The 25,969-nt window shown below is 44.2% G+C and overlaps 1 protein-coding gene across 1 annotated transcript; it reads right to left on the minus strand.

Annotated features, from left to right (window-relative positions):
* Positions 1 to 32: 32 nt before the first annotated feature.
* LOC130291245 (uncharacterized) lies at positions 33 to 25,156 on the minus strand. The gene is made up of 2 exons (XM_056539816.1): positions 22,496 to 25,156; positions 33 to 276 (listed from the first exon to the last, which is right to left on the minus strand). Exons 1-2 carry the CDS (start codon positions 24,959 to 24,961, stop codon positions 238 to 240), a joined length of 2,505 nt encoding a protein of 834 aa, XP_056395791.1. The 5' UTR covers positions 24,962 to 25,156; the 3' UTR covers positions 33 to 237.
* Between the last annotated feature and the right edge of the window lie 813 nt (positions 25,157 to 25,969).

Here is a 25,969-nt window from a genome sequence, read left to right on the forward strand (position 1 = left end):
AGAGGAGGGGGGGGGGGCTGCATAAAGTGATTTCTAAAGATAATTAGAGCTCTGGAATAAGGCCAAGCACCCGAATGTTTCAGAAACACCATTTTCACTCATCTGTCGCTCTTTAAAACATCCTCATTAAAATGTCACAGTTCAAAAGAAGGAGAGAGATCCATTAACATCCGCGTCCTCCCGACCGTAATTAGTCACATTTCTCTGGGCCATTATTTGTGTGTTGGTGGCTGCTGTTCACTTGCATCGAGAAAATTCACAGAGAGATGAGAAAGTCTACAAATAAGAGGATGTACAATGTAACTTACAACGCAAAGATATTGTCAGCATCTTCTACAACAAGGTAATGGATTGGAGGGTGGGCTCAACAACGGGGCAATGATGTGGACAATGTCTCCTACTGGGCCCTATCTGAAGACCCCCCAGGCATAGCTAGGTTAGTTTCGTCCACTTCTACATTGGTGCCCCGTACACCACCCAGCACCCAGATCATTAACCCCCTCAGCTACCTCCCTAGATACACCCCAGCCTTCAAACATCCTACTGTGGGCAGTATTGCACCAATATTGTTTGGTTGGTTCAACCCATATTAGAAGTGAGGACAATGGATATTTATGAGAAAGAGGATACCCAGCACTCACCAGTAATGCACAGTGAAGTTATATTATGCCATAGTGTAGTACAAGGACGCGTTTCGGCGTGGGAGCCTTCCTCAGCTGTCTGCCTAAGGCAGACAGCTGAGGAAGGCTCCCACACCGAAACGAGTCCTTGTACTACACTATGGCATAAGATATATTCATTGTGCATTACTGGTGAGTGCTGGGTATCCTCTTTCTTCTACTTGTGGCTTTACCCTACCTCGTGCACCACCACCACCGCAGATTCCACGGAAGGGCTGATATATCCATATACTGAAATGGATATTTATGGTCTTCATCTACTACAAAAAAACATATTTATATAAATTGGAGGCATCAGGAATGGGCTGATCGATAGGATAATGATCCAGACAGTGCCTCATAGTGGACCCAACCTGAAGAAGACCCTCCAAGAGGCATAGCTAGGACACTTTTAGTTATTCAAATAGAACTGCTTGTCTCTTTCCACTCCACATTGGTGCCAACTACACTATGTGTCACCCAGATCATAGGCACATCAGCTCCTTCCCTAACTACACCCTTGCCTCCAAATCTACCAATATGGATGGTATGGTACCAATGTTCGATTTGTTCTAAACATATTGGAGGCGATAACCCTTCTCCTCCAAGCTTCCGATGGCAAACACTTAGATGCCATAATGTCTGAACTTTGAATGGATATCAGGGTACACCCTCATAGTTTCCAGTAAATCAGTGTGACTGCCACTTCTGGGGGAGGTAATGTGGACTGTATTTGTGGGCACTTCGGCTAGCAGTCATAGGGACATTGTGGATGACATTTATGAAGGAAAAAAAGGTGGATATTATTTGTGGGCACACATTGCCTAGCTCTTATGGGGACCATTTGTCTGGCACCTATGGTGGAGATAATCTGGATGATATCCGTGAAGAGAAATGAAAATATCGGCACTCACCAGTGTGGCTGCAGGGTCTTCTTTATTGAGACATACTCACATGCGGGGTACAGAAGAGAGGGGAGTGGGGGGACAAGTGGTGGCTAAGCCACCACTTGTCCCCCCACTCCCCTCTCTTCTGTACCCCGCATGTGAGTATGTCTCAATAAAGAAGACCCTGCAGCCACACTGGTGAGTGCTGATATTTTCATTTCTCTTCACGGATATCATGAACTTTGCTTATTATAGTATCTGAGCACCACCAGAGGCATTACAGCTACACCAACTCCCACCTGCCATTCCTAATCCAGCACACTCACTCAGTGCCGCACTACCTCCTTTGTGAATAATCTGGATGATGTTTGTGGGCACACTTTGGTTACCACTCATGGGGACATTGTGGATGGCACTTATGAAGGAAGATACATGGATATTATTTGTGGGCACACATTGCTCAGCTCTTATGGGGACCATGTAGCTGGCACCTATGGTGGAGGTAATCTAGATGGTGTTTGTGGGCACACTTTGGCTACCACTCATGGGGACATTGTGGATGGCACTTATGGAGGAAAACACATGGATATTATTTGTGGGCACACATTACCTAGCTCTTATGGGGACCATGTAGCTGGCACCTATGGTGGAGGTAATCTAGATGGTGTTTGTGGGCACAATTTGGCTACTACTCATTGGGACATTGTGGTTGGCGCATACTGGGTCAATGTGTATGCCAAGAAGGAATATAAGATGACACTCACATTCTGCGGTAGAACCGCAGAATGTGAGGGCCATCTTATATTCTTTCTCAACAATATTACTCTGACATTGTGGTGGAAAACCAGGCGCTCCCGTACCCCAGCCGGATCAGCCCGTTACTCCATTTACTTTAATGAGCTGACCGGAGTCAAATGGTGGCTACGGTTGGTTCAGTTTTGACCCGTATCCGGTCTTGGACCGGACCTAAAACCGTAGTATACTACGGTTTTAGGTCCAGTCAGGAAACCGCATACGGGTCAAAAAGGAGCCGACCGGAGTCACCATTTGACTCTGGTCGGCTCATTAAAGTAAATGGAGTAGCGGGCTGATCCGGCTGGGGTACGGGAGCGCCCGGTTTTCCCCTCCCCCAGCCGGATCCGGCACCCGTATGTAAAAAACGAGATGTGAATGCAGCCTAAGTTCAGCATTTGTTTACAGAGGTAGTAGACACAATTGTCCTCAAGGGCAGAGAATGAAGACTGTTTTTTGAGATGTCTTTAGTATTTTTATCAATGGTCAAATTTGATATATATTTTATTTTTATTTTTTCAGATTTTATCATCGTGAAATGGTAAAAAAACGATTGTGATAATAAATGACTCCTTATACTATAACCACATGTACGAGGGAGTGGTGCCTTGGGTTTATTCATTTGTCCCCCATGGCCACCATGAAGGTTGGGGTCACCAATGTACCCATCAAGCAGCATGATGAAGAGGCCTATAATGTACTAAAAATAAACATTTTGGTGACACGGAGCCCCCACATTCTCCTAGACCTCCATTGATTCCAATGTGTTTTCAGCTGGACATTGCTTGGAGACCCCAGGACCATAACAGTAGCCATCACTCCACAAAAGCCCCCTGACCAGACCTGACAAATGACTCTCAGCTGTCCAAAGACACCACGGCTGGATACAGTGCAAAATGAAGGGGGCAAGGGGTCAGAGGTCAAGCATTTAAAACCTGATACAAATTAAAGAAAAACAATGGGGGGAAACAGGCCCCTTTCCCTATATGTCCTGATTGATGACGGATCCCTCACTCTGCACATGGCCGCCTAGAGGACGTAGGTTTTGGGAAAGTGAGAAGACATAATGGGCCTGTCCAGGAAGGATCAAACTTGTCAAAGTCTCAGGGAAATTTATTATTATTTTTTTTTTTTTACATTCCTGATAAATTGACAAAAGCAGAAGGAAAGTAGTTATAGATAATCCAAAAGATAAATAGGATAATAGAGTCATTTTCCTCTGCACCTAGACCATGTTTTACCCAACCAGAGTGCCTCCAGCTGTTGCAAAACTGCATGCTGGGAGTTGTAGTTTTGCAACAGCTAAAGGCACCCTGGTTGGGAAGCACTGACCTAGAGAGTGAGAAAGATTCAGGCAAGAAGAATTTGTATATATATATATATATATATATATATAGATAGATAGATAGATAGATAGATAGATAGATAGATAGATAAAACAAGAAATGCTATACAACTATAGTGCAAAAAATGAAAAAGTTAGGTACTTAGCCAAATAGCTTGGACCATCCCAATATATTTTTGTATTTTTTTCTATTTATATATATATATATATATATATATATATATATATATATATATATATAATGTAAATAATAATAAAATATATATATTATAATAATAATAATAAAAAATATATCTAATATAATAATAAAATAATATAATATAATAATAATATATATAATATAATAAAATATATATATATATATTATAAATATAATATAAATAATAATAAAAATAATAAAGCTAAAAAAAATTGTCTCTGAATGAATAAACTATTTATGGTGGAATTTATTCAACTTAAACTAAAAGTCTCTGGTGCAGGATGTGCCTCTTAATAACTTTGCCGCGGAGCTATTGACAACAGCGTTGAGCTGCGGTAGATTTCTAATAAAAAATGACGTCAATTTTTGGTGTGTAAATTATAGTAAGGATGCATTTGTGGACATTCCGCAAACAGCGGGCGCCGGGAGAATATATGCCTACCTACTTGCATTAAAAAAAATTCCATTGTGAAAAACATCAGTCATGCGGATTTTCTCAAAGTTTTAAATTTTTTTTATTTATTTTTTTTATTTGGATTTGGATTTCGTGGACATGCAAAGCAAATAAGAAAAAATGAAATAAAAATTTAATTCTTAAAATGACATAAAATAAAAATAATAATAATAATATATTTAATTATGTGAGCGAATATATTTTGTCTTACTGTGAGCATTGGAGATGAGCGAACTTACAGTAAATTCGATTTGTCACGAACTTATCGGCTCGGCAGTTGATCACTTATCCTGCATGAATTAGTTCAGCTTTCAGGTGCTCCCGTGGGCTGGAAAAGGTGGATACAGTCTTAGGAAAGAGTCTCCTAGGACTGTATCCACCTTTTCCAGCCCACGGGAGCACCGGAAAGCTGAACTCATTTATGCAGGATAAGCCATTAACTGCCGAGCCGAGGAGTTTGTGACGAATCGAATTTACTGTAAGTTCGCTCATCTCTAGTGAGTATGTATATCAACCTACAGAAATTTGGGGTTTTAAAGAAAATTTTAATAATAATGGCTAGAATATATAAAAAATATATATATATATATAATAATAATAATATATATATATATATATATATATATATATAATTAATATATATATATGTATGTGTGTGTGTGTGTACAGATGTCTCTAATATATATATATGTGTGTGTGTGTGTACAGATGTCTCTAATATATATATATATATATATATATATATATAAATATGTATATATATATATATATATATATATATATATATATATATATATATATACACACATATATGTTGTAGGCGGTCAGGTTGGTAACTTTGCTATGTAAAAGTTTCCTTTCTTGGCCTCAGGCTCATCTATCAGTAGTGTGAGAAAAGAAAACAGCAATTGATCATTGATATCAGCATGGACCTGGAAGATTTATGGCATCGGGGGGCCCCTGATCTCGCACTTTGTTACCAGTAAAGAACACAGGTCCCATTGCAGGCCCGGTTGTAGGTTACACATATGGAGTTGGGGCCTTGTTAAAATGCCTTTAATTACCTCATTAAAACCAAGTCGCCCTCAGCAGAGCCTTGTGCCCAGACCCCAGAGATGTGAGCGCCGCAGACCCCCAAACCACATTCTTCAGCCAGGACTGTGAAACATTAGACCCCCGCACATTTGGATTTTGCTAATAATGACGCCTTCCCTCCACGAATTATTCCTAACCTCTCAAAAGTTCATTGGGTACCTGGCGTTGGGGGAAACCGCGCTACTGTATGGTGGTCAGGGCCTAGAGCAGCGGTCTCTAAAGTGTGGACCTCCAGATGGTGCAAAAACTACAACTCCCAGCATGCCCGGACAGCCAACGGCTGTCCGGGCATGCTGGGAGTTGTAGTTTTGCCCCAGCTAGAGGTCCACACTTTGGAGACCAAGGGCCTTAAAGGGGTACTCCGCCCTTAAAGGGGTTATCCAGGAAAAAACTTTTTTTTATATATATCAACTGGCTCCAGAAAGTTAAACAGATTTGTAAATGACTTCTATTAAAAAAAATCTTAATCCTTTCAGTACTTATGAGCTGCTGAAGTTGAGTTGTTCTTTTCTGTCTAAGTGCTCTCTGAGGACACGTGTCTCGAGAACTGTCCAGAGTAGAAGCAAATCCCCATAGCAAACCTCTTCTACTCCGTGCAGTTCCCGAGACAAGCAGAGGTGTCAGCAGAGAGCACTGTTGCCAGACAGAAAACAACAACTCAACTTCAGCAGCTGATAATTATTGAAACGATTAAGATTTTTTAATAGAAGTAATTTACAAATCTGTTTAACTTTCTGGAGCCAGTTGATATAAAAAATAAAGTTTTTTCCTGGAATACCCCTTTAAGACATCTTACCCCTATCTTAATCCTTTCAATAATTATCAGCTGCTGAAGTTGAGTTGTTCTTTTCTGTCTGGCAACAGTGCTCTCTGCTGACATGCTTGTCTCGGGAACTGCACAGAGTAGAAGAGGTTTGCTACGGGGATTTGCTTCTAAACTGGGCGGTTCCCGAGACAGGTGTCATCAGAGAGCACTTAGACAGAAAAGAACAACTCAACTTCAGCAGCTTATAAGTACTGAAAGGATTATGATTTTTTTAATAGAAGTAATTTACAAATCTGTTTAACTTTCTGGAGCCAGTTGATATGTAAAAAAAAGTTTTTTTCCTGGATAACCCCTTTAAAGGGATACTCCGCTCTTAAAGGGGTTGCGTGATGCCCTGCCTTTCGGAGCTCCGCTCGCAGCGTCCGGAAGTTCATTACTCCGAACGCTGTGTGCCGGCTTCCGTGTTCGCGGTCGCCCCCTCGTGATGTCACGCCTGGCCCCTCGTGACGTCACGCCCGCCCCCTCAATGAAAGTCTTTGGTTGAGGGGGCGGGCATGACGTCACGAGGGGGCGGGGGGTGACATCACGAGGGGGCGGGCGTGACGTCACGAGGGGGCGGCCGCGAACACGGAAGCCCGCACACAGCGTTCGGAGTAATGAACTTCTGGACGCTGCGAGCGGAGCTCCGAAAGGCAGGGCAGCGCGCAGCCCTTTTAAGACATCTTATCTCCTATCCAAAGTATAAGATGTCTAATCGCCCGGCTGTCCGGGCATGCTGGGAGTTGTAGATTTGCACACTTTGGAGACCATGGGCCTTAAAGGGGTCCTCGACCCCAAGACACCTTATCCCCCCTATCCAAAGGACAGGGGAAAAGATGTCTAATGGCCCCAGGCTTCTGTGTCCGTGAGCCCCGCAATGCCGACCCAGAGATCACAGGGGGTCCCAGCGGCAATATAGAGAATATACTCCAGTACAGAAACACTTATCCTGCTGGAACCCCCATGATATCCTGAATGTCACTCCAACATTTCCCAGGAAGGGGGCGTGTCGACCCCCGCACAAAGCGGTGGCCGATGCACCCCCCTCCCCCATAGAGATACATGAAGGGGGCTTGTCGGCTCCCGATTCGTGCAAGGATCAACACGTGCCCTTCCTAGGGATTGCCAGGGTGCCGTGCAGCAGATAGCATGGCGTCTGACGGCTGGTCGGACCCCCCTGCGATCGGACACTTATCCCCTATCCTTTGGACTGCAGTGGAGTACTCCTTTAAGGAAAGCTGCAGCACTCCTCAGCACTAAATTGGCGCACGGCCTATCATCTTTGGCCGAGTTATTATATCTTATAATCTGTGGTGTAAAGGGGAGAATTTATTATTGATACACGCTGTGTGTTTTGCTTTAAATTGTTGTCTAGTTTTGCACAGCCCGAATATTTGTGAAATATACGCGACTCACGCTGACTTTTATGTACGCGGGGGTCTATATTATGTGCTCCGGCGGCAGAATCTCTGTTTAAATTCCCTTCAACCTCCTAGCCCGAGACAATTGCGATCAGGATACGGCTTTGGCTAAAATCCCATCCAAGTCTTCATAATCAATACTTCAAGCCAAATCTGTATCGTAATCTCAGTCATCAGATATCCCGCCGCCAGAGCGTGATCGGAGTTACCATTTTCGCTTCCGAAAACAGCGCCATGACTGTCCTCAGGTTGTGTGCGGTATAACAACTTGGCTCCATTCACATCAATGGAACTGAGCTGCCATACCACACACAACCTGAGGACAGGGGTGGCGCTGTTTTTGGATGTAATCTGTCTAATCTAATCCTGGATAATCCCTTTAGGGTAGGTTCGCACGTGACTAATCTACTGCAGATTTTGATAGCATTGACTTCAATGGGTCAGCAGAAAATCTGCAAATCTGATATCATGAGGCGGATTTATCAAAACTAAGGGGGTCATTTATTAACATGTGCGACTTTTGAGGGTTTGTTTTTTTCTAGTCTCCGTCGGGCGCAGCTGGTCGACATTATCAAGATATCTGCGCCTTTTGATGAATGTCGCCTAATGTTTACAGAGAGTATGTGGAGCGCAATTGTCAGTCTATCCGTTCCTGGCTGAAGTGGCTATTGCGCCAAACTTTTTACAAAAGTCGCACATCGTAAATCAGTGGGTAAACTGTGCGCCTAAAAAACCGCACTCACAAAATGTCCACTGGATTCGCCACATGGATGCCACATACGCCGGCAAAATGGCTCAAAAATATAGGCCCATCAGGGCCTTGATAAAGGCAAAATTGTCTTTGCTGCCATAGCAACCTCATAGAAACCTATCACAGTGTAGCTTTCACTTTTACTAGACCAGTTTGAGAAATGAAAGCTGTGCTCTGATTGGTTGCTATGGGCAACAAAGATAGTTTCTCTTTCAAGGCCCATTGACGCTGCCGCTCAGTGAACACTATGGAAAGAACTTTTATTTCCGACACCTATTTCTGGGGGGAAATGTATCGCGAAATAAGCTCCGCTTGCGGGTGACGCCGATTCCGCAAAGAAATTCCTCAGCAAGTGTCCCTGATAATTGAGTGTGAGTGAGTGCGATTTGCGCGACACATTGATGATCCATCTGGTCATGCCCCGCCCCCTCTGGCCCCACACAGTGTATCCGTTTTCCCCGGAGTGTCCCTTTAATTAATTCTAAGTCTAAGTTCTCATTTCTACACATTTCTTATTCTTCTCGCCGTTGCCCAAGGGAAGCTCTCAATGTGTTCATAATTCCATGACGCTAAGAGTTCCCACTGAGGGAGCCATGTGGCAAGGACGCCATTACACACAGGCCCGGGGTGGGGACATTAATCACTATGGCAGCGACTGAGACGCAATTACAATAAACGGGGGAACCACAAGTCCTGATGGAGTCGGAAACAGACTCAGAGGTAATTCCATGGCTAAGTCAATGGCATTTTCCAAACAGTGTGCCTCCAGCTGTTGCAAAACTACAACTCCCAGCATGCCCAGACAGCCAACGGCTGTCTGGGCATGCTGGGAGTTGTAGTTTTGCAACAGTTGGAGGTACACTGGTTAAAAAATACTGGCCTATACCCAGGTAGGTCTCCATTTTGATTTTACCCCCGTTCTCAGGTTATCCCATCTTTCCAGTATGGATCTAATGAAGACACAATCTCGAAACGTGTTATCTTTCACCGCAATAAAGAGGAACTTTTATTTTTTCCACCACAGAACATCACGGGACGGCACCATGACATAGAAACTTGTACGAGGCTTTGATGGATAGCTGCGCCAAAGTTGCAGGTGGGCGCCACACAAGTGCACATCCACAGGAGTGAATGGGGATTCGAGGCAGTCGCGCGAGACTTTCGATCAGCTTGTTTCAAGGTGGACACAATTGCTTTGCCTGAATCGAATGGAGGCCACAAGACACAATATGGCCTCTACCAAGAGGAACCTGGCTATGGGAAACGTCTCCATTTTACTACTGCTCAGGTTTTCATGAATGAGGACCAAAGACATCTCCAGAAATCCTCAGTCCTGGAGATACACGGAGGAATTGCAGGCAAAGGGCTCTGGGAAATGCACAAAATTCATTTTAAAGGGGTAGTGTGGTGAAATACAATAATTTTTTTTATCAACTGGTGCCAAAAAGTTAATCAGACTTGTAAATCCCTTTTATTTAAAAATCTTTATCCTTCCAGTACTTATCAGCTGCTGTATGATCCACAGTAATTTGTGTAGTTCTTTCCCGTCTGACCACAGTGCTCTCTGCTGACACCTGTCCATGTCAGGAACTGTCCAGAGCAGGAGCTAATCCCCATAGCAAACCTATCCTGCTATCCTGACACGGACAGAGGTGGCAGCAGAGAGCAATGTGGTCAGACTGGAAAGAACTACACAACTTCCTGTGGAGCATACAGCAGCTGATAAGTACTGGAAGGATTAAGATTTTTACATAAAAGTAATTTACAAATCTGTATAACTTTCTGGCACCAGTTGATAAAAAAAAAACAAAAAAACGTTTTCCACCAGAATACCTGGGCATGCTGGGAGTTGTAGTTTTTCCACAGCTGGAGGCGCCCTGGTTTCTGTACACAGCATTGTCCCCTTCCTGTCCATGTATATTTTCATTATGATGGAATCCACAAAAAAAGAAAACATCAGAAATAAAGAAGACATTAAAATAAAACAAACACAAAATATAATAATGACGATAACTGAAGAAAAAAATATATTATAAAAGTGGAAAAATGAGAAAAAAAAAAAAAGGAAAAGGACATATCATTAAATGAGGGTTCTGAGGTCTGGCTGTCATCTTGGTCATAAAAATAAAGTTAATTAGGGTTTAATTACACATGGAGGGGGGGGGGGATGATATATCTGTCGCACAGAGATTTCCTGGTTACCTGACAATTAGACGCAGCGTATAGAGATGACAGGAACGCGGTTGCGGGGTCACCTCTGGACGACTCCGGCGCTCGGCGCCCACGCGCTTAATGAATTATTAGAGACCATTTATTAATTGTATTACATTACTGTATGAAGTTCTGTGATGTTCCGTGTCACCGGGAGAAAGTCGCTGACGGAAAGGAATGTTAACCGTTTCGGCTCCACATTGTGACCCAGTGTGGTGGCCCAGTACGGGAGTTGATACCCCGTACCCTAGCTGTCCTGTCAGGCAGTCTCCCTGAAGTGTCGCCTGGGCCCCCCTGAATCCGTTCTACTGTAATTGTATATTATCCCCTATGTTATGTATATAAGAATGTTGTATCTTTAAGAAAGGTTAACATGTGATCACCAGTTGTCACGTGATTGTTACCCAGGAGGTATCCGTGACCAGGTGACTTAAAGGGGTACCCTGCTGTTCAGCGTTCAGAACTAAATGTTCCGAACGCTTAGAGCTGGCGCCGGGGGCTCGTGACATCACGGCCCCGCCCCCTCAATGCAAGTCTATGGGAGGGGGCGTGACGACTGTCACGCCCCCTTCCCATAGACTTGCATTGAGGGGACAGGGCCGTGACGTCACGAGCCCCTGGCGCCAGCTCTAAGCGTTCGGAACATTTTGTTCCGAACGCGGGGCAGCAGAGGTCCTCTTTAAGGGTGACCAATGGGACCCCACTCAGGAACTAAAGCCATCCCCCCCCTCCCATAGACTTGCATTGAGGGGGCGGGGCGTGACATCACATGGGGGCAGAGTCGTGACGTCACGATACTCCGGCCCACGTGGTCGTCAAGCTGCACACTTAGAGCCTCCAGCGCTGTGGAGAGCTGACAAAGGTGGGTGCTTATTGACAGATTGCGGGGGTCCCCAGCGTCGGGACCCCCACGATCAGACATCTTATCCCCTATCCTATGGATAGGGGATAAGATGTATTAAGGCTAGAGTACCCCTTCAATGCGGTGATGCCATCACAGACCAGAATGCGTAAAAGGTTTTGATGGCTCCATCATAACCGTCTGTGGTTTATGAGCGGTGCGCTATGTTGCGGTATTATTAATATTTCAGTCATTCTCCCACAGTTTTGTTTCTTGTGACTTTATAAGAAAAGGATCAAATGTTCCCGTATAATGTAACATTTCACCGTTTCAAAGGGCTGTTCTGGCAACACACCCTTCGCCCCGTATCACGGCCTACAGTTTGGCGGTAGAATAAAGCTACGGGACAGCACAGGGGCTGAGAGTTTTGGGTTTTGCGCGGTTATTGTTTTCAGCTGGTCCTGTGATGGGGCGCGGGTCTAATACGTCCTTCTCTACGCTGTACTTATAAATTCTCCAGGCTCACCGCCGCGGTTTGGCAAAACGTCTAATTTACTGGAAGGGAAAATCACAGTCATAAATAGTCAGACATGGCTCCGAATCATGAATTACAGCTCCTGAGAACTGTCCCAAAAAGTCCCCATTGTATCTTAAAGTGGCCCCTACACTATATGGATCAAAGTGGCCCCTACTCTATATAGATTAAAGTGGTCCCTACACTAAATGGCTCAGAGTGACATCTACACTACATGGATCAAAGTGGCCCCTACACTATATGGATCAAAGTGACATCTACACTACATGGATCAAAGTGACCCCTACACTATATGGATCAAAGTGGCCCCTACACTATATGGATCAAAGTGACCCCTACACTATATGGATCAAAGTGACCCCTACACTACATGGATCAAAGTGACCCCTACACTATATGGATCAAAGTGACATCTACACTACATGGATCAAAGTGACCCCTACACTACATGGACCAAGGTGGCCACTACATGCTATGGATCAGAGTGGTCCTTATAATGTATGAATCAAAGTTGCCCCTACTCTATATGGATCAAATTTGCCCCTACATTATATGGATCAGAGTGACCCCTAAACTATATGGATCAAAGTGGCCCCTACACTATATGGATCAGAGTGGCCCCTAAACTATATGGATCACAGTTGCCCCTACACTATATGGATCATAGTGGCCCCTAAACTATATGGATCAAAGTGGCCCCTACACTCTATGAATCAAAGTGGCCCCTATACTATATGGATCAGAGTGGCCCCTAAACTATATGGATCAAAGTAGCCCCTACACGCTATGGATCAGAGTGGCCCTTATAATGTATGAATAAAAAATGGCCCTACTCTATATGGATCAAAGCGACCCATCCCTATATGAATCAAATTTGCCCCTACATCATATGGATCAGAGTGGCCCCTAAACTATATGGATCAAAGTGTCCCCTATACCATTTAGATCACAGTTGCCCCTACACTATATGGATCAGAGTTGCCCCTACACTATATAGATCACAGTTGCCCCTACACTATATAGATCACAGTTGCCCCTAAACTATATGGATCAAAGTGGCCCCTACACTATATGGATCACAGTTGCCCCTACACTATATGGATCACAGTTGCCCCTACAGTATATGGATCACAGTTGCCCCTACACTATATAGATCACAGTTGCCCCTACACTATATGGATCACAGTTGCCCCTACACTATATAGATCACAGTTGCCCCTAAACTATATGGATCAAAGTGGCCCCTACACTATATGGATCACAGTTGCCCCTACACTATATGGATCACAGTTGCCCCTACACTATATGGATCACAGTTGCCCCTACACTATATAGATCACAGTTGCCCCTACACTATATGGATCACAGTTGCCCCTACCCTATATGGATCACAGTTGCCCCTACACTATATAGATCACAGTTGCCCCTACCCTATATGGATCACAGTTGCCCTTACACTATATAGATCACAGTTGCCCCTACCCTATATGGATCACAGTTGCCCCTACACTATATAGATCACAGTTGCCCCTACACTATATGGATCACAGTTGCCCCTACACTATATAGATCACAGTTACCCCTACACTATATGGATCACAGTTGCCCCTACACTATATGGATCACAGTTGCCCCTACACTATATAGATCACAGTTACCCCTACACTATATAGATCACAGTTACCCCTACACTATATGGATCACAGTTGCCCCTACACTATATAGATCACAGTTGCCCCTACACTATATGGATTACAGTTTCCCCTACACTATATAGATCACAGTTACCCCTACACTATATGGATCACAGTTGCCCCTACACTATATAGATCACAGTTGCCCCCTACACTATATGGATTACAGTTTCCCCTACACTATATAGATCACAGTTACCCCTACACTATATAGATCACAGTTACCCCTACACTATATGGATCACAGTTGCCCCTACACTATATGGATCACAGTTGCCCCTACACTATATAGATCACAGTTGCCCCCTACACTATATGGATCACAGTTGCCCCTACACTATATGGACCAATGTAATCAGGGTGTATATCAGTGAAGGCGATGTCCAATTTTGAGCACTTTTTGGTGCTGTAAAATTTCTTAAAGTTTCAGTGGGTGGAGCTTAATTTTTTCCTGATACACAGCTCCAAATCCCCTGCTTTTCTTTAAAGGGGTATTCCAGGAAAAAACTTTTTTTTATAGATCAACTGGCTCCAGAAAGTTAAACAGATTTGTAAATTACTTCTATTAAAAAATCTTAATCCTTTCAGTACTTATGAGCTTCTGAAGTTAGGGTTGTTCTTTTCTGTCTAAGTGCTCTCTGATGACACGTGTCTCGGGAATCGCCCAGTTTAGAAGCAAATCCCCAAAGCAAACCTCTTCTAAACTGGGCGGTTCCCGAGACACGTGTCATCAGTGAGCACTTAGACAGAAAATAACAACCTTAACTTCAGAAGCTCATAAGTACTGAAAGGATTAAGATTTTTTAATAGAAGTAATTTACAAATCTGTTTAACTTTCTGGAGCCAGTTGATATATAAAAAACATTTTTTCCTGGATAACCCCTTTAAGCTAAATTATGAAATTTTGTCTGCCTACATGCTCAATCTTTTCCCAGAATCCAATTCCTTGTCAGAACTCTATGAACTCTATGGAACTTACCATTGAGTCCCGCAGCGGAATCCCATTGAGAACAATGGGAAGCTGCTGCAGGTGGAATGGTATGAATGGAGCCATAAAGGGAATCTGTCAGCTATACTGTCTGCTAACACCTGCAGACTCCATAGCCCCGTGTATTTCAAACAGTGTGCCTTCAGCTGTTGCAAAACTACAACTCCCAGCATGCCCGGACAGCCAACGGCTGTCCGGGCATGCTGGGAGTTGTAGTTTTGCAAAAGCTGGAGGCACACTGTTTGGAAAACGCATGGTATAAAAGCAAAATGTATCTTGCTTCAGCTATAAAATCACCTTTTTATTTCTCAGTCAAGTGTCAAGGAGGAGGAGCCAAACTACTTAAGTGTCACAGCCTGCCATGTCTCCTCACCCACCCCCATCTGCCAGCACTTCAATGACTGATGTACTGCTCCCTGTACGTCAGTCAGGAAGGGGCTGGGAGGTGACAGCAAGCAAGGAGGCGTGTCAGGCTATGGCACTCGAGCAGCCCTGCCCCGCCTCCTTGGCACTCGTCTGAGAAATAAAAAAAATTCAATTTTAGCAAGTTCAGCAACGACTATCAGCTCCAGGAATGGCACAATTGACTCTAAGCAGCAAACAGAGTCAGCTGACAGAGTCCCTTTAAGAACAGCTTGGCTCCATGTGCAGGGCATTGTGGGTAATAAGCGAGGTCCAGGTGTAGTCACAATACACAGACAATTATTAGAATCGATGATGTCATTAGAATAATTGTAATTGCGGCGCTCGGGTTAGAATAAATTAAAATTAAACATTTCCCTCTGTTCTGCCGTCATTTCTGGATGGAACGGCTAATTTCTTTTCTAAAATTGGAAAAAAAAAAATTTTTTTTTTTTTTTTTGCAAACCGAAGTCTGTGCCAGAAGTTTGTGAACCCGTGACTGGCGAACCCCCCGAATTCATCAGTGGAATAAGGAAAACAGATGTCCGCGGAGCACGGAGACCCAGGATCGAAGGGCACACAGTAAACTTCCTCCTTTCCCAGAAGCTCTTTCTCCTCTGAGGACCCCCTGAGCTTCTCTCCTCAAATTATTAGGATTTTTTAGACATTTTGAAAATAATTTTTTTGGCTCTTTGGACTTTGGAGTTTTGGGAAACTACTTTTTTTTTTTTAATCAACTGGTGCCAGAAAGTTAAACAGATTTGTAAATTACTTCTATTAAAAATCTTAACCCTTCCAGTACTTATCAGCTGCTGTATGCTCCATAGGAAGTTCTTTTCTTTTTGAATTTCTTTTCTGTGTGAGCACAGTGCTCTCTGCTAACACCTCTGTCCGTGTCAGGAACTGTCCAGAGCAGGAGAAAATCCCCATAGAAAACTTATCCTGCTCCGGACAGTTCCTGACACGGACAGAGGTGTCATCAAAGAGCACTGTGGTCAGACTGGAAAGGACTACACAACTTCCTGTGGAGCATACAGCAGCTGATAAGTACTGGAAGGATTAACATTTTTAAATAGAAGCAAATTACAAATCTATTTATTTTCTGACACCAGTTTATTTCCACAGGAGTACCCCTTTAACTCCTCGTTGCCTGGACGTCTTTGTGGTCCCTGGAGTCAAAAGAAAATCATTCGTTCGGACCCAGTGGGCATTATGGGGGTAAGTAATAGGACCAATAGGTTTGTGACGTCAAACAGTGTTGGCTGGGCCCAACTCACCAAGTAATGGCGGTGATCTATGTGAGTCTTGGCTATTGGCTATTGCCGTGCATCATGTGACACCCCTATCTGACGGTAGGGGGGTTCTGGCCACTGATCCCTCCTATTCGGACATTAGGTCCTGTTAGGGTCGCCACCTTCCTTGTGCAAAAATACCGGCCATGCTAATTAGCATAATTAATTATATATGCGTGACATCACAGGATACACATCCTTCAACTGTTGCCAAACTACAACTCCCAGCATGTTGGACTATATAGTAGTATATAGCATAGGTCAGTGTTTCCCAACCAGTGGTGCCTCCAGCTGTTGCCAAACTACAACTCCCAGCATTTTGGACTATATAGTAGTATACAGTATAGGTCAGTGTTTCCCAACCAGGGGTACCTCCAGCTGTTGCAAAACTACAACTCCCAGCATGTTGGACTATATAGTAGTATATAGTATAGGTCAGTGTTTCCCAACCAGGGTGCCTCCAGCTGTTCACAAACTACAACTTCCAGCATGTTGGACTATGTTGTAGTGTATAGTATAGGTCAGTGTTTCCCAACCAGGGGTGCCTCCAGCTGTTGCCAAACTACAACTCCCAGCATGTTGGACTATGTTGTAGTGTATAGTATAGGTCAGTGTTTCCCAACCAGGGGTGCCTCCAGCTGTTGCCAAACTACAACTCCCAGCATGTTGGACTATGTAGTAGTATATAGTATAGGTCAGTGTTTCCCAACCAGGGGTGCTTCCAGCTGTTGCCAAACTACAACTCCCAGCATGTTGGACTATGTTGTAGTGTATAGTATAGGTCAGTGTTTCCCAACCAGGGGTGCCTCCAGCTGTTGCCAAACTACAACTCCCAGCATGTTGGACTATGTAGTAGTATATAGTATAGGTCAGTGTTCCCAACCCTTGGCGCCTCCAGCTCTTGCAAAACTACAACTCCCAGCATGCCCGGACAGCTGGAGGAAGTATATGGTGCAACATTCCGGGAGTTGGAGGATTGGTGAGATAAATGTCGGCCATTGTACGGCTGTTATATTTTTATATAAAAATCCCAGCAGGGTGGCCAAAATACTGGCTGTGTCGGTAAAATACCGTCCAGGTGGCAACCCTAGGTCCTGCCTGGGCTACCCATGGGTAATACATGGTACTTTTATAAACCTCTTGGCCCAGTTCAGGGGGGCTCCCCTTTGATGAGGTCCATTTTGAAAGATCCAACTCAATATAGGGACTGTATGGTTTGGAAACCCTCAAAACAACACTGACTGGTGGGGAAGTCATTCCTGGAGTCCATGGACCCTACTAAATTGGGACCTCTTAAGACTCCTAAATGGAGAACTAACTTTTATTGTCATATGGCCAGAAAGTGCCTGAGCCCTGGTTGTTATTTTTTATTTTTTGTTATTTTTAAAGATGACAATGAAGAATTAGATGTTGGGGCCCAATAGACAGGACCCCATCCGTTCTTCATCAGCAGGTTAATGTAAGAGCACAAGGGGGGGGGGTGTTGTTGGAAAATGGGGGTAATACTGAAGAAATGTCCCCCCTCCAGGCTGTGAACACATGAATATCGGGAATAAATACAAATTAACCCTTTAACCTCTGCCAGGGACCGACACCATACAAGACACGAGAGAGCGAATGAGGGGCAGACTGTGCTGGAGAGATGGATGAGGTACAAATGTCATTAGCATTTGGTAAGAAAATCTACAGGGCAGTATTATAGTAGTTATGTTCTTGTATATAGGAGCAGTATTATAGTAGTTATATTCTTGTATATAGGGGCAGTATTATAGTAGTTATATTCTTGTATATAGGACCAGTATTATAGTAGTTATATTCTTGTATATAGGGGGCAGTATTATAGTAGTTATATTCTTGTATAAAGGAGCAGTATTATAGTAGTTATATTCTTGTATATAGGAGCAGTATTATAGTAGTTATATTCTTGTATATAGGAGGCAGTATTATAGTAGTTATATTCTTGTATATAGGAGCAGTATTATAGTAGTTATATTCTTGTATATAGGAGCAGTATTATAGTAGTTATATTCTTGTATATAGGAGCAGTATTATAGTAGTTATATTCTTGTATATAGGAGCAGTATTATAGTAGTTATATTCTTGGATATAGGGGCAATTTTTATTAGTAAAAAACAAACAGAAATATTACAGTACACTTGACCAAAATTATCAAAACAATATCAAATATTAAAAATCATACACTTCCATTACAAAAGAAACAATAATGTTAACTTAAAAAAAGCCCATTGCTTTTAAATGAGAAGAAAAGTAAATAAATGAACAACACAAAAGCATCATGAAGGTAAATATCATTCTATATACACGTTCCTCCATAATGAACGATTTTTCTCATCCTTCCTGACCTCCAAACACTTGATCCACCTCAGCTCTGACATGATCAGGTCTACTGCTCTCCTATCATGGAAGGGTTCACTGTACATGGAGACTCTGGTTCTGGTGTGCCAATGATAGTATTTTATCACAGATATGATGATATATAAGGTCTCCCGGTCAATGCCACTTACACTAGATGTTACACCGTAAATTATTTCTGAGTATTTTAGGGTCTGTAGTCTCGGGATTCTTAGCTTGTTGGATATCGTCTGCCATATGTGTCGCCCTCCCCAGCACTCCGATATAAAATGTGTCATGGTCTCCTCCTCCTGACACCCCAGGGGACACTGGCGATCAGACAGACTCAGGTATTTTAAATTCCCTCTTACGAACAGTTTCCCATGCAGTGACAGCCAGGCAATATCATGGAATTTTTCCGGGAGCCTCACACTGTTTAGAAGCCTCAGACTGTCTCGTAAAATGGCGGATGTACAGTCCCTTAGTGCTGGCTGTAAAAAGAAAAAGGTCCTACAAACCCTGACATACAGGTCCTTACGGGTCTTACTCTCAATATAGGACTTCTCAATGCGCCATCTCTTCAGACATCTGAGCCCGTATTCCAGGTACGGGGGGAGGAAGTCACGCGTCCATCTCCCCCTCTTGAGACTGCCACCTCGCACCCAAGACTCTGCAAAAGGCAATATCCAGTCCCTGATACTATTCGCCCACAGGGAGCTGTTGTTTGAGTCCAGGCAACCAAAATTTACTTTTAGAAACATGGAGTCAAAGAACACCCTTGGATTCAGCATATCCAACCCACCCTCTCTCCTCTGTAGGTAGGTGATCCCTCTTTTTATTGGGTTCAACCTGTTCCCCCAAAACATTTGGAAGAACAGGCTAAAGAGCCGAGCGGAGAAACATTCTGGCAAAGGAAAAACGACAGAGACATACAAGAAGACGGGGACCAGGTAAGTCTTCAACATTTTAACCCTTTCTCTATAGGTCAGCCTCCAGTTCTTCCATCGCTGAACCTTTGCATTTCCGGCTTCTAATTTCTCTTCCCAATTTAGTTTGGCGTTATCGTCCCTCCCGAATTTGACCCCTAAGATTTTAATATAGGAGGAGGCTCTCACAAATTGGGGCAGATCAAAGTCTGGATCAGTATCTGATACCCAGAGAGCTTGACTCTTCTCAAGGTTGACCAGAGACCCTGAGGCCTCCGAGTAACTTCTGATGGCTGCAGACAACATCTCCACCTCACGAGGCTCAGATATCACTACAGTCACATCATCCGCATAGGCAACAACACTCAGGGGCAGGCAGTGGGGGACTGGCACCCCCTGAAAACCACACTCCTGCAGTGACCTCAGAAACGGGTCTAAGGCAAATACATACAGCAGCGGACTCAGTGGGCAACCTTGTCTCACCCCCGCCTCAACCCTGAAGGTGTCACCCTGCCAACCATTGATCAGAGGAAAGCTCTCGGCCTCACAATACAAAGTCTTCAGCCAATCGATGAATTGTCCCGGAATACCGTACTTTGACAAAGTGGCCCATAGATACTCATGATCTACTCTGTCAAAGGCTTTAGCCTGGTCAAGACTCACAACATATCTCCCACACCTCAGGGCTTTACATCTCTCAAACATCTCCCTTATGGAGATCACTGCCCCAGAGATGTTCCGCCCTTTTACTGTGCCATACTGACAGCCTGCCAACAGTGCCGGGGACAGACAAACTAACCTAGAAAACAGGATCTTTGCCAGAATCTTTCTGTCGACATTCAAGAGGGCAATTGGCCTCCAGTTCTTGATGTCACTCGGCTCTTTACCTTTAGACAGCAGAATCAGCGAGGACACTCTCATGGATGGAGGCATCAGGTGACTTTCTAGACAATTTGTGTAAACATCCACGAGGATTGGAGCCAAGAGGTCTCTGAATGTCTTATAGAATTCTGCTGTTATCCCATCTGGACCTGGTGCCTTCTTCACATGTAACTTATCAATGGCCTCTTTGACCTCTGCCACCGTCAATTCTGCTGTCAAAGGAGAAAAGTCCAAATCATTAGTATCAGGGAGCGGAGTTGTCTCCAAGAATTGGGTCATCTTCTCTCTATCCAAAACCTTCCTCTGAAACAAGTCAGCATAATAAGATCTCACCACCCCCAGGATACCCTCCCGAGATTCCTGCAAAACACCCTGGGAGTCAGTGAGACCGGTGACAGATTTATTTGCCACCCGCTCCCGGCAATTCTCAAAGGGATCAGGAGACCCTAAAGACCCATAATCCCGTTCAAGAACCAGGGAGGTATACCTGCTGTACTGATACTGCCTTATCTCAGATTTCAGCCGGTCTATCCTTTGTTGGTCCCCACCCGCCGAATATAGTGACTCCAATTCTTTCCGCAGCTTGAGATACTGGCCATACTTGCTCCTCCCCTTTTTAAAGGACAGTCTCTTTAAGAGGGTTCTGATCTCATCCTTGACATCCTCCCACCAGGCGGCCATATCATCATAGAAGTCCACCCGCTCTAGCTGGCTCTGCATGAAGGAATAAACACATTTCTGGACATAGACATCATCCAAGATACTGGAATTAAGCTTCCAGAGCCCCCTTCCAATATCTGGGCGCTTAGTGACACCAAGATGGAAAACTAAGGCCATGTGATCTGAATAAGGGACAGTTTTCTCATTCCTATCACTAATAAATTCTTCAGGACGCACAAACGCCATATCTATTCTACTGCTCCTGTTAGAACAGGTGTATGTGAGTTTTGGTTTCCTTCTACCCTGTGTGAACACATCACTCAGACCGGACTGCAAGATCATGTTATTTAGGACCTTGGAGTCTCTGGCCACCGCTCTGCCTGAGGACCTGTCACCTGATGTCCTAGTGACATTAAAATCCCCGGCCATTATAACAGGAACAGATGTGAATAGATATGGCTTGACATCATTAAATAGCTGGATCCTTTCTGTCACTGTCTGTGGGCCATAGATATTTATGAGCCGGAGCCTTCTACCATGGATAGTGACCTCCAAAATCAGACACCTTCCCATGACTACCTCTGTCATCCTATGTACTGTCACATCCCTGGTGGTAAACAGTATGGCCACCCCGGCATAAGGCTCCACAGCCAGTGACCAGAAAGAAAGACCAGACGTCCATTCCCTCTCAGCCTCACGTAAGTGTCCCAGTGTAGTCAGGCGCGTCTCCTGTAAGAAGATGACATCTGCGTCCTGGTCTCTAAGATGGTCATAGACTATGTGCCGTGTCCTCCTCACTTTAATACTGTTCACATTACTAGAAAGGACCCTTAAAGTAAACCCAGCCATGATAAGACAGAAGAGCAGAGACCTGACCCCCATCATCACAAGTCAGAGTCTGAGTCCCGCTGGCCACCACCTGTCTCCATATCTGACTCTACATTGTCTTTCACACTCTGCGGTTTTCTTTTTATTGGGGGTTGGTCCCTGGTGTCACCATCACATTCACCTTCTATTCTTTTCAATTCAGTGTCCAGATCTCCCTCGGACTCTGACAGAACCTCGTACCTGTTGGACACCACCATCACTCCTGCCCTGTTGTCAGCCCTTTTCTTCACACTGATATTATTCTCCCCCTCAGGCCTGCGGGAGGACTTGTCTTTTTTCCTCCTTTTATTTTGCTGCATCCTATTCCCCTCAGACACAGAAGAGGATACCCCTGGCTGCTGCTGGTCTTGTGGCACAACCTCCATGTCCCCCTGTGTGCTCTCTGACTGCTGAGGTGCTGGTGCAGTGTTACTTACATCGGGCTGGACCTCCTGTCTGGTCAGTATAGGGTCTGATAACAAAGCCTCCTCCTCTACAGCCTCTGCCCCCGCCACAAGGTCCTCATCAGGAAGCTCCCGGCAGATGTTGTGCCAGGCATTGGGACAGTCCCGGTGAGGGTGACCGATCTCACCACATAAATTACATCTGATGTTCTGGCAATCAGCACTTACATGACCAGTCTCACCACACAGGTTAAACTTTACCACAGTACAGGTGTTAGCCAGATGTCCAGGTTTACCACATTTAAAACACTTTCTGGGCTGACCGGGGTAGAAGCAAACACCCTTCTCTCTGCCAATAAAGAAGGAATTTGGCAGATGTTGGGTGATGTTCCCATGTTGGCGCAGCTTCACCAGGACCTTCCACCCTCCAGTCCAGATACCGTCATCATCTCTGTTCTTGGTGAGATCAGACACCAGGTCACAATGTCTGCGGAGCCACACCACAATGTCCTGGGGGGGAACAGCTTCATTCCAGAAGATGATGTTTATGATGACGGTATCTGGCTTGGATATGGGAATAAAACTGAATTTACTCCATCCATCCTTGTCTCTGAACCTGGGGAAGTTGGACCAGAACCTATCCAGATTAGACATGAGCTTAAAGCTGACATCATAGCCCTGTCTATCTGGAAGGTTTATTACAGCCAAGATGTCCGCTGGCACAAACCCCATCTGGTGGCACAGGAGCTCCCTCACCACAAACCTCCTATCTGGAAGGTCCTCCTTGGCACCTCTGTGCCGAAATCGCACAACATTCCTCCTTTTAAATGCCTGGCCAGTGTAATTGGCGCTGGAGGTGAAGGATGGAGCACCACGGCTCCAGGCATTTCTAGGAGGAACCTGGCGGGTACCTGCGTCCTGTCTTACAGGGTTGGGGTCTACTCTAGGGGGCCCTGCCACAGCTGCTGTGCTTGTGGGTAAAGGGGGGAAATCCTGCACAGTATTGTGTACAACATCACCTGTCCCATCCACCTCTATATCATTATCAGATAATACATCCCACACAGATTGTGCACCCCCTCCAGCCACCGACCCCTCAAGAACATCACAGTCCGCACCCCCAGTCCGTGCCCCAACATCATCACAGTCCTCACCCCCAGTCCGTGCCCCAACATTATCACAGTCCTCACCCCCAGTCCGTGCCACAACATTAGAGCTCTGCTCCATCACCCCATCACCTTCATACACCGGCAAATGTCCACTGTCCTCCTGATGCACTGGGACTTCTGGGACTTGTGGTGCCTCTGCAGGTAAGTGAGTTGCAGGCTCCGGAACAGCTGCAGGTCTCTGAGGTTGCTGCTCCTCGGGCTTATGAACATGCCGATCCTTGAAGGTGAAACTTGGGGGTTTTATAAGGGGTCTTGTCACCTCCTGGGGCTCATCTGGGGTGATGACAGATGCCACATCCGATCTGGGCTCTGCACCAAAACTCAGCTGGTATTGGGAAAAGCGTTCCTTGTTCCTATAGGATTCCGCCAAAGGTCCCATCCTCTCCAGTATAGAGTCCATCTCACTCACTATGGTGGCCAGTTCTGTGCTCAGTGCATACAGTTTATTATCATGCATAGTCTTGTATTGTGGATTTGCTGTCTTCAGTTTGTATATACAGTCTATCTGCATTTGCAGCATTTGTTTTTGGTGTTTCAGCTCCTCCATCCTCCTCACCAGTGCTGGGATCTCCTCCGCCAGCTGTAGCTCTGGTGCCCGGGTGGTCTCTTTGCCCTGCTGGAGGGGTCTGGACAGTCTCTCAGGCTGGGTGAACAAAGAGGAGCCATGGCTGGTTGGATCTCCTGAGGCCCGGCCACATACATTAGGGTCTGGGGCAGGAACAGTTTTGTAAACACTTTCATATTTCTCCACATATTTCCCTGGTGTCACCTCCATAGACTTGTCAGTGTTATGGCTCTTACCTCCAGCCTGGGATCTTGTGCGGCCTGAGCGGGTCATGCTGGAGACCACCTCTTGTTGTTTCAGGTTCTCCTGCAATGTCTGTCTCTCCAGAGATGTCCTCCTCTGTCTCTGTGCTGGAGAGTGGAGCTGCACACCTGCTGCCTGTGATCCACTCTGCCCCAGCTCCTGTGCACCTCCATGGCCTCTGTTTGCAGACTTTGGAGTTCCCACAATGGATTCTGTCTTGAATTCAGTCATATTACCATCACACTGTACACCATGGCTGGCAGACTGTTTCACATCACATTCCTTACACATACTTGCTGCTGCTGCTTTCTTTTCTTTACATACATCCATCGCTGTATTTTCCTTCTTTACAATGGCTGGACTTACATGCTCAGTATTCTTCTGTACTGGAATGACTTTAGGATTTACATCCACATTAGAAGAAGCCTGGGAGTTTTCCCCCAGTGTAGGCCGAGAAGCCTGGGCCTTGCTTGGGGAGCTTCCCCGCCCAGGGTGGCCCCGCCCTGGGCTTTCTCCAGACATCAGGAGAACCACAAACACACAACCTCACAGCTAGGAGGCAGTATTATAGTAGTTATATTCTTGTATATAGGAGCAGTATTATAGTAGTTATATTCTTGTATATAGGAGGCAGTATTATAGTAGTTATATTCTTGTATATAGGAGCAGTATTATAGTAGTTATATTCTTGTATATAGGAGGCAGTATTATAGTAGTTATATTCTTGTATATAGGAGCAGAATTATAGTAGTTATATTCTTGTATATAAGAGCAGTATTATAGTAGTTATATTCTTGTACATAGGAACAGTATTATAGTAGTTATATTCTTGTATATAGGAGCAGTATTATAGTAGTTATATTCTTGTATATAGGAACAGTATTATAGTAGTTATATTCTTGTATATAGGAACAGTATTATAGTAGTTTTATTCTTGTATATAGGAGGCAGTATTATAGTGGTTATATTCTTGTATATAGGAGCAGAATTATAGTAGTTATATTCTTGTATATAGGAGCAGTATTATAGTAGTTATATTCTTGTACATAGGAACAGTATTATAGTAGTTATATTCTTGTATATAGGAGCAGTATTATAGTAGTTTTATTCTTGTATATAGGAGGCAGTATTATAGTGGTTATATTCTTGTATATAGGAGCAGTATTATAGTAGTTATATTCTTGTATATAGGAGCAGTATTATAGTAGTTATATTCTTGTATATAGGAGCAGTATTATAGTAGTTATATTCTTGTATATAGGAGCAGTATTATAGTAGTTATATTCTTGTACATAGGAGCAGTATTATAGTAGTTATATTCTCGTACATAGGAACAGTATTATAGTAGTTATATTCTCGTATATAGGAGCAGTATTATAGTAGTTATATTCTCGTATATAGGAGCAGTATTATAGTAGTTATATTCTTGTATATAGGAGCAGTATTATAGTAGATATAGGGAGCAGTATTATAGTAGTTATATTCTTGTATATAGGAGAAGTATTATAGTAGTTATATTCTTGTACATAG

This window comes from Hyla sarda, chromosome 9, assembly GCF_029499605.1.
Source record: "Hyla sarda isolate aHylSar1 chromosome 9, aHylSar1.hap1, whole genome shotgun sequence".
Classification (NCBI taxonomy): Eukaryota; Metazoa; Chordata; class Amphibia; order Anura; family Hylidae; genus Hyla; species Hyla sarda.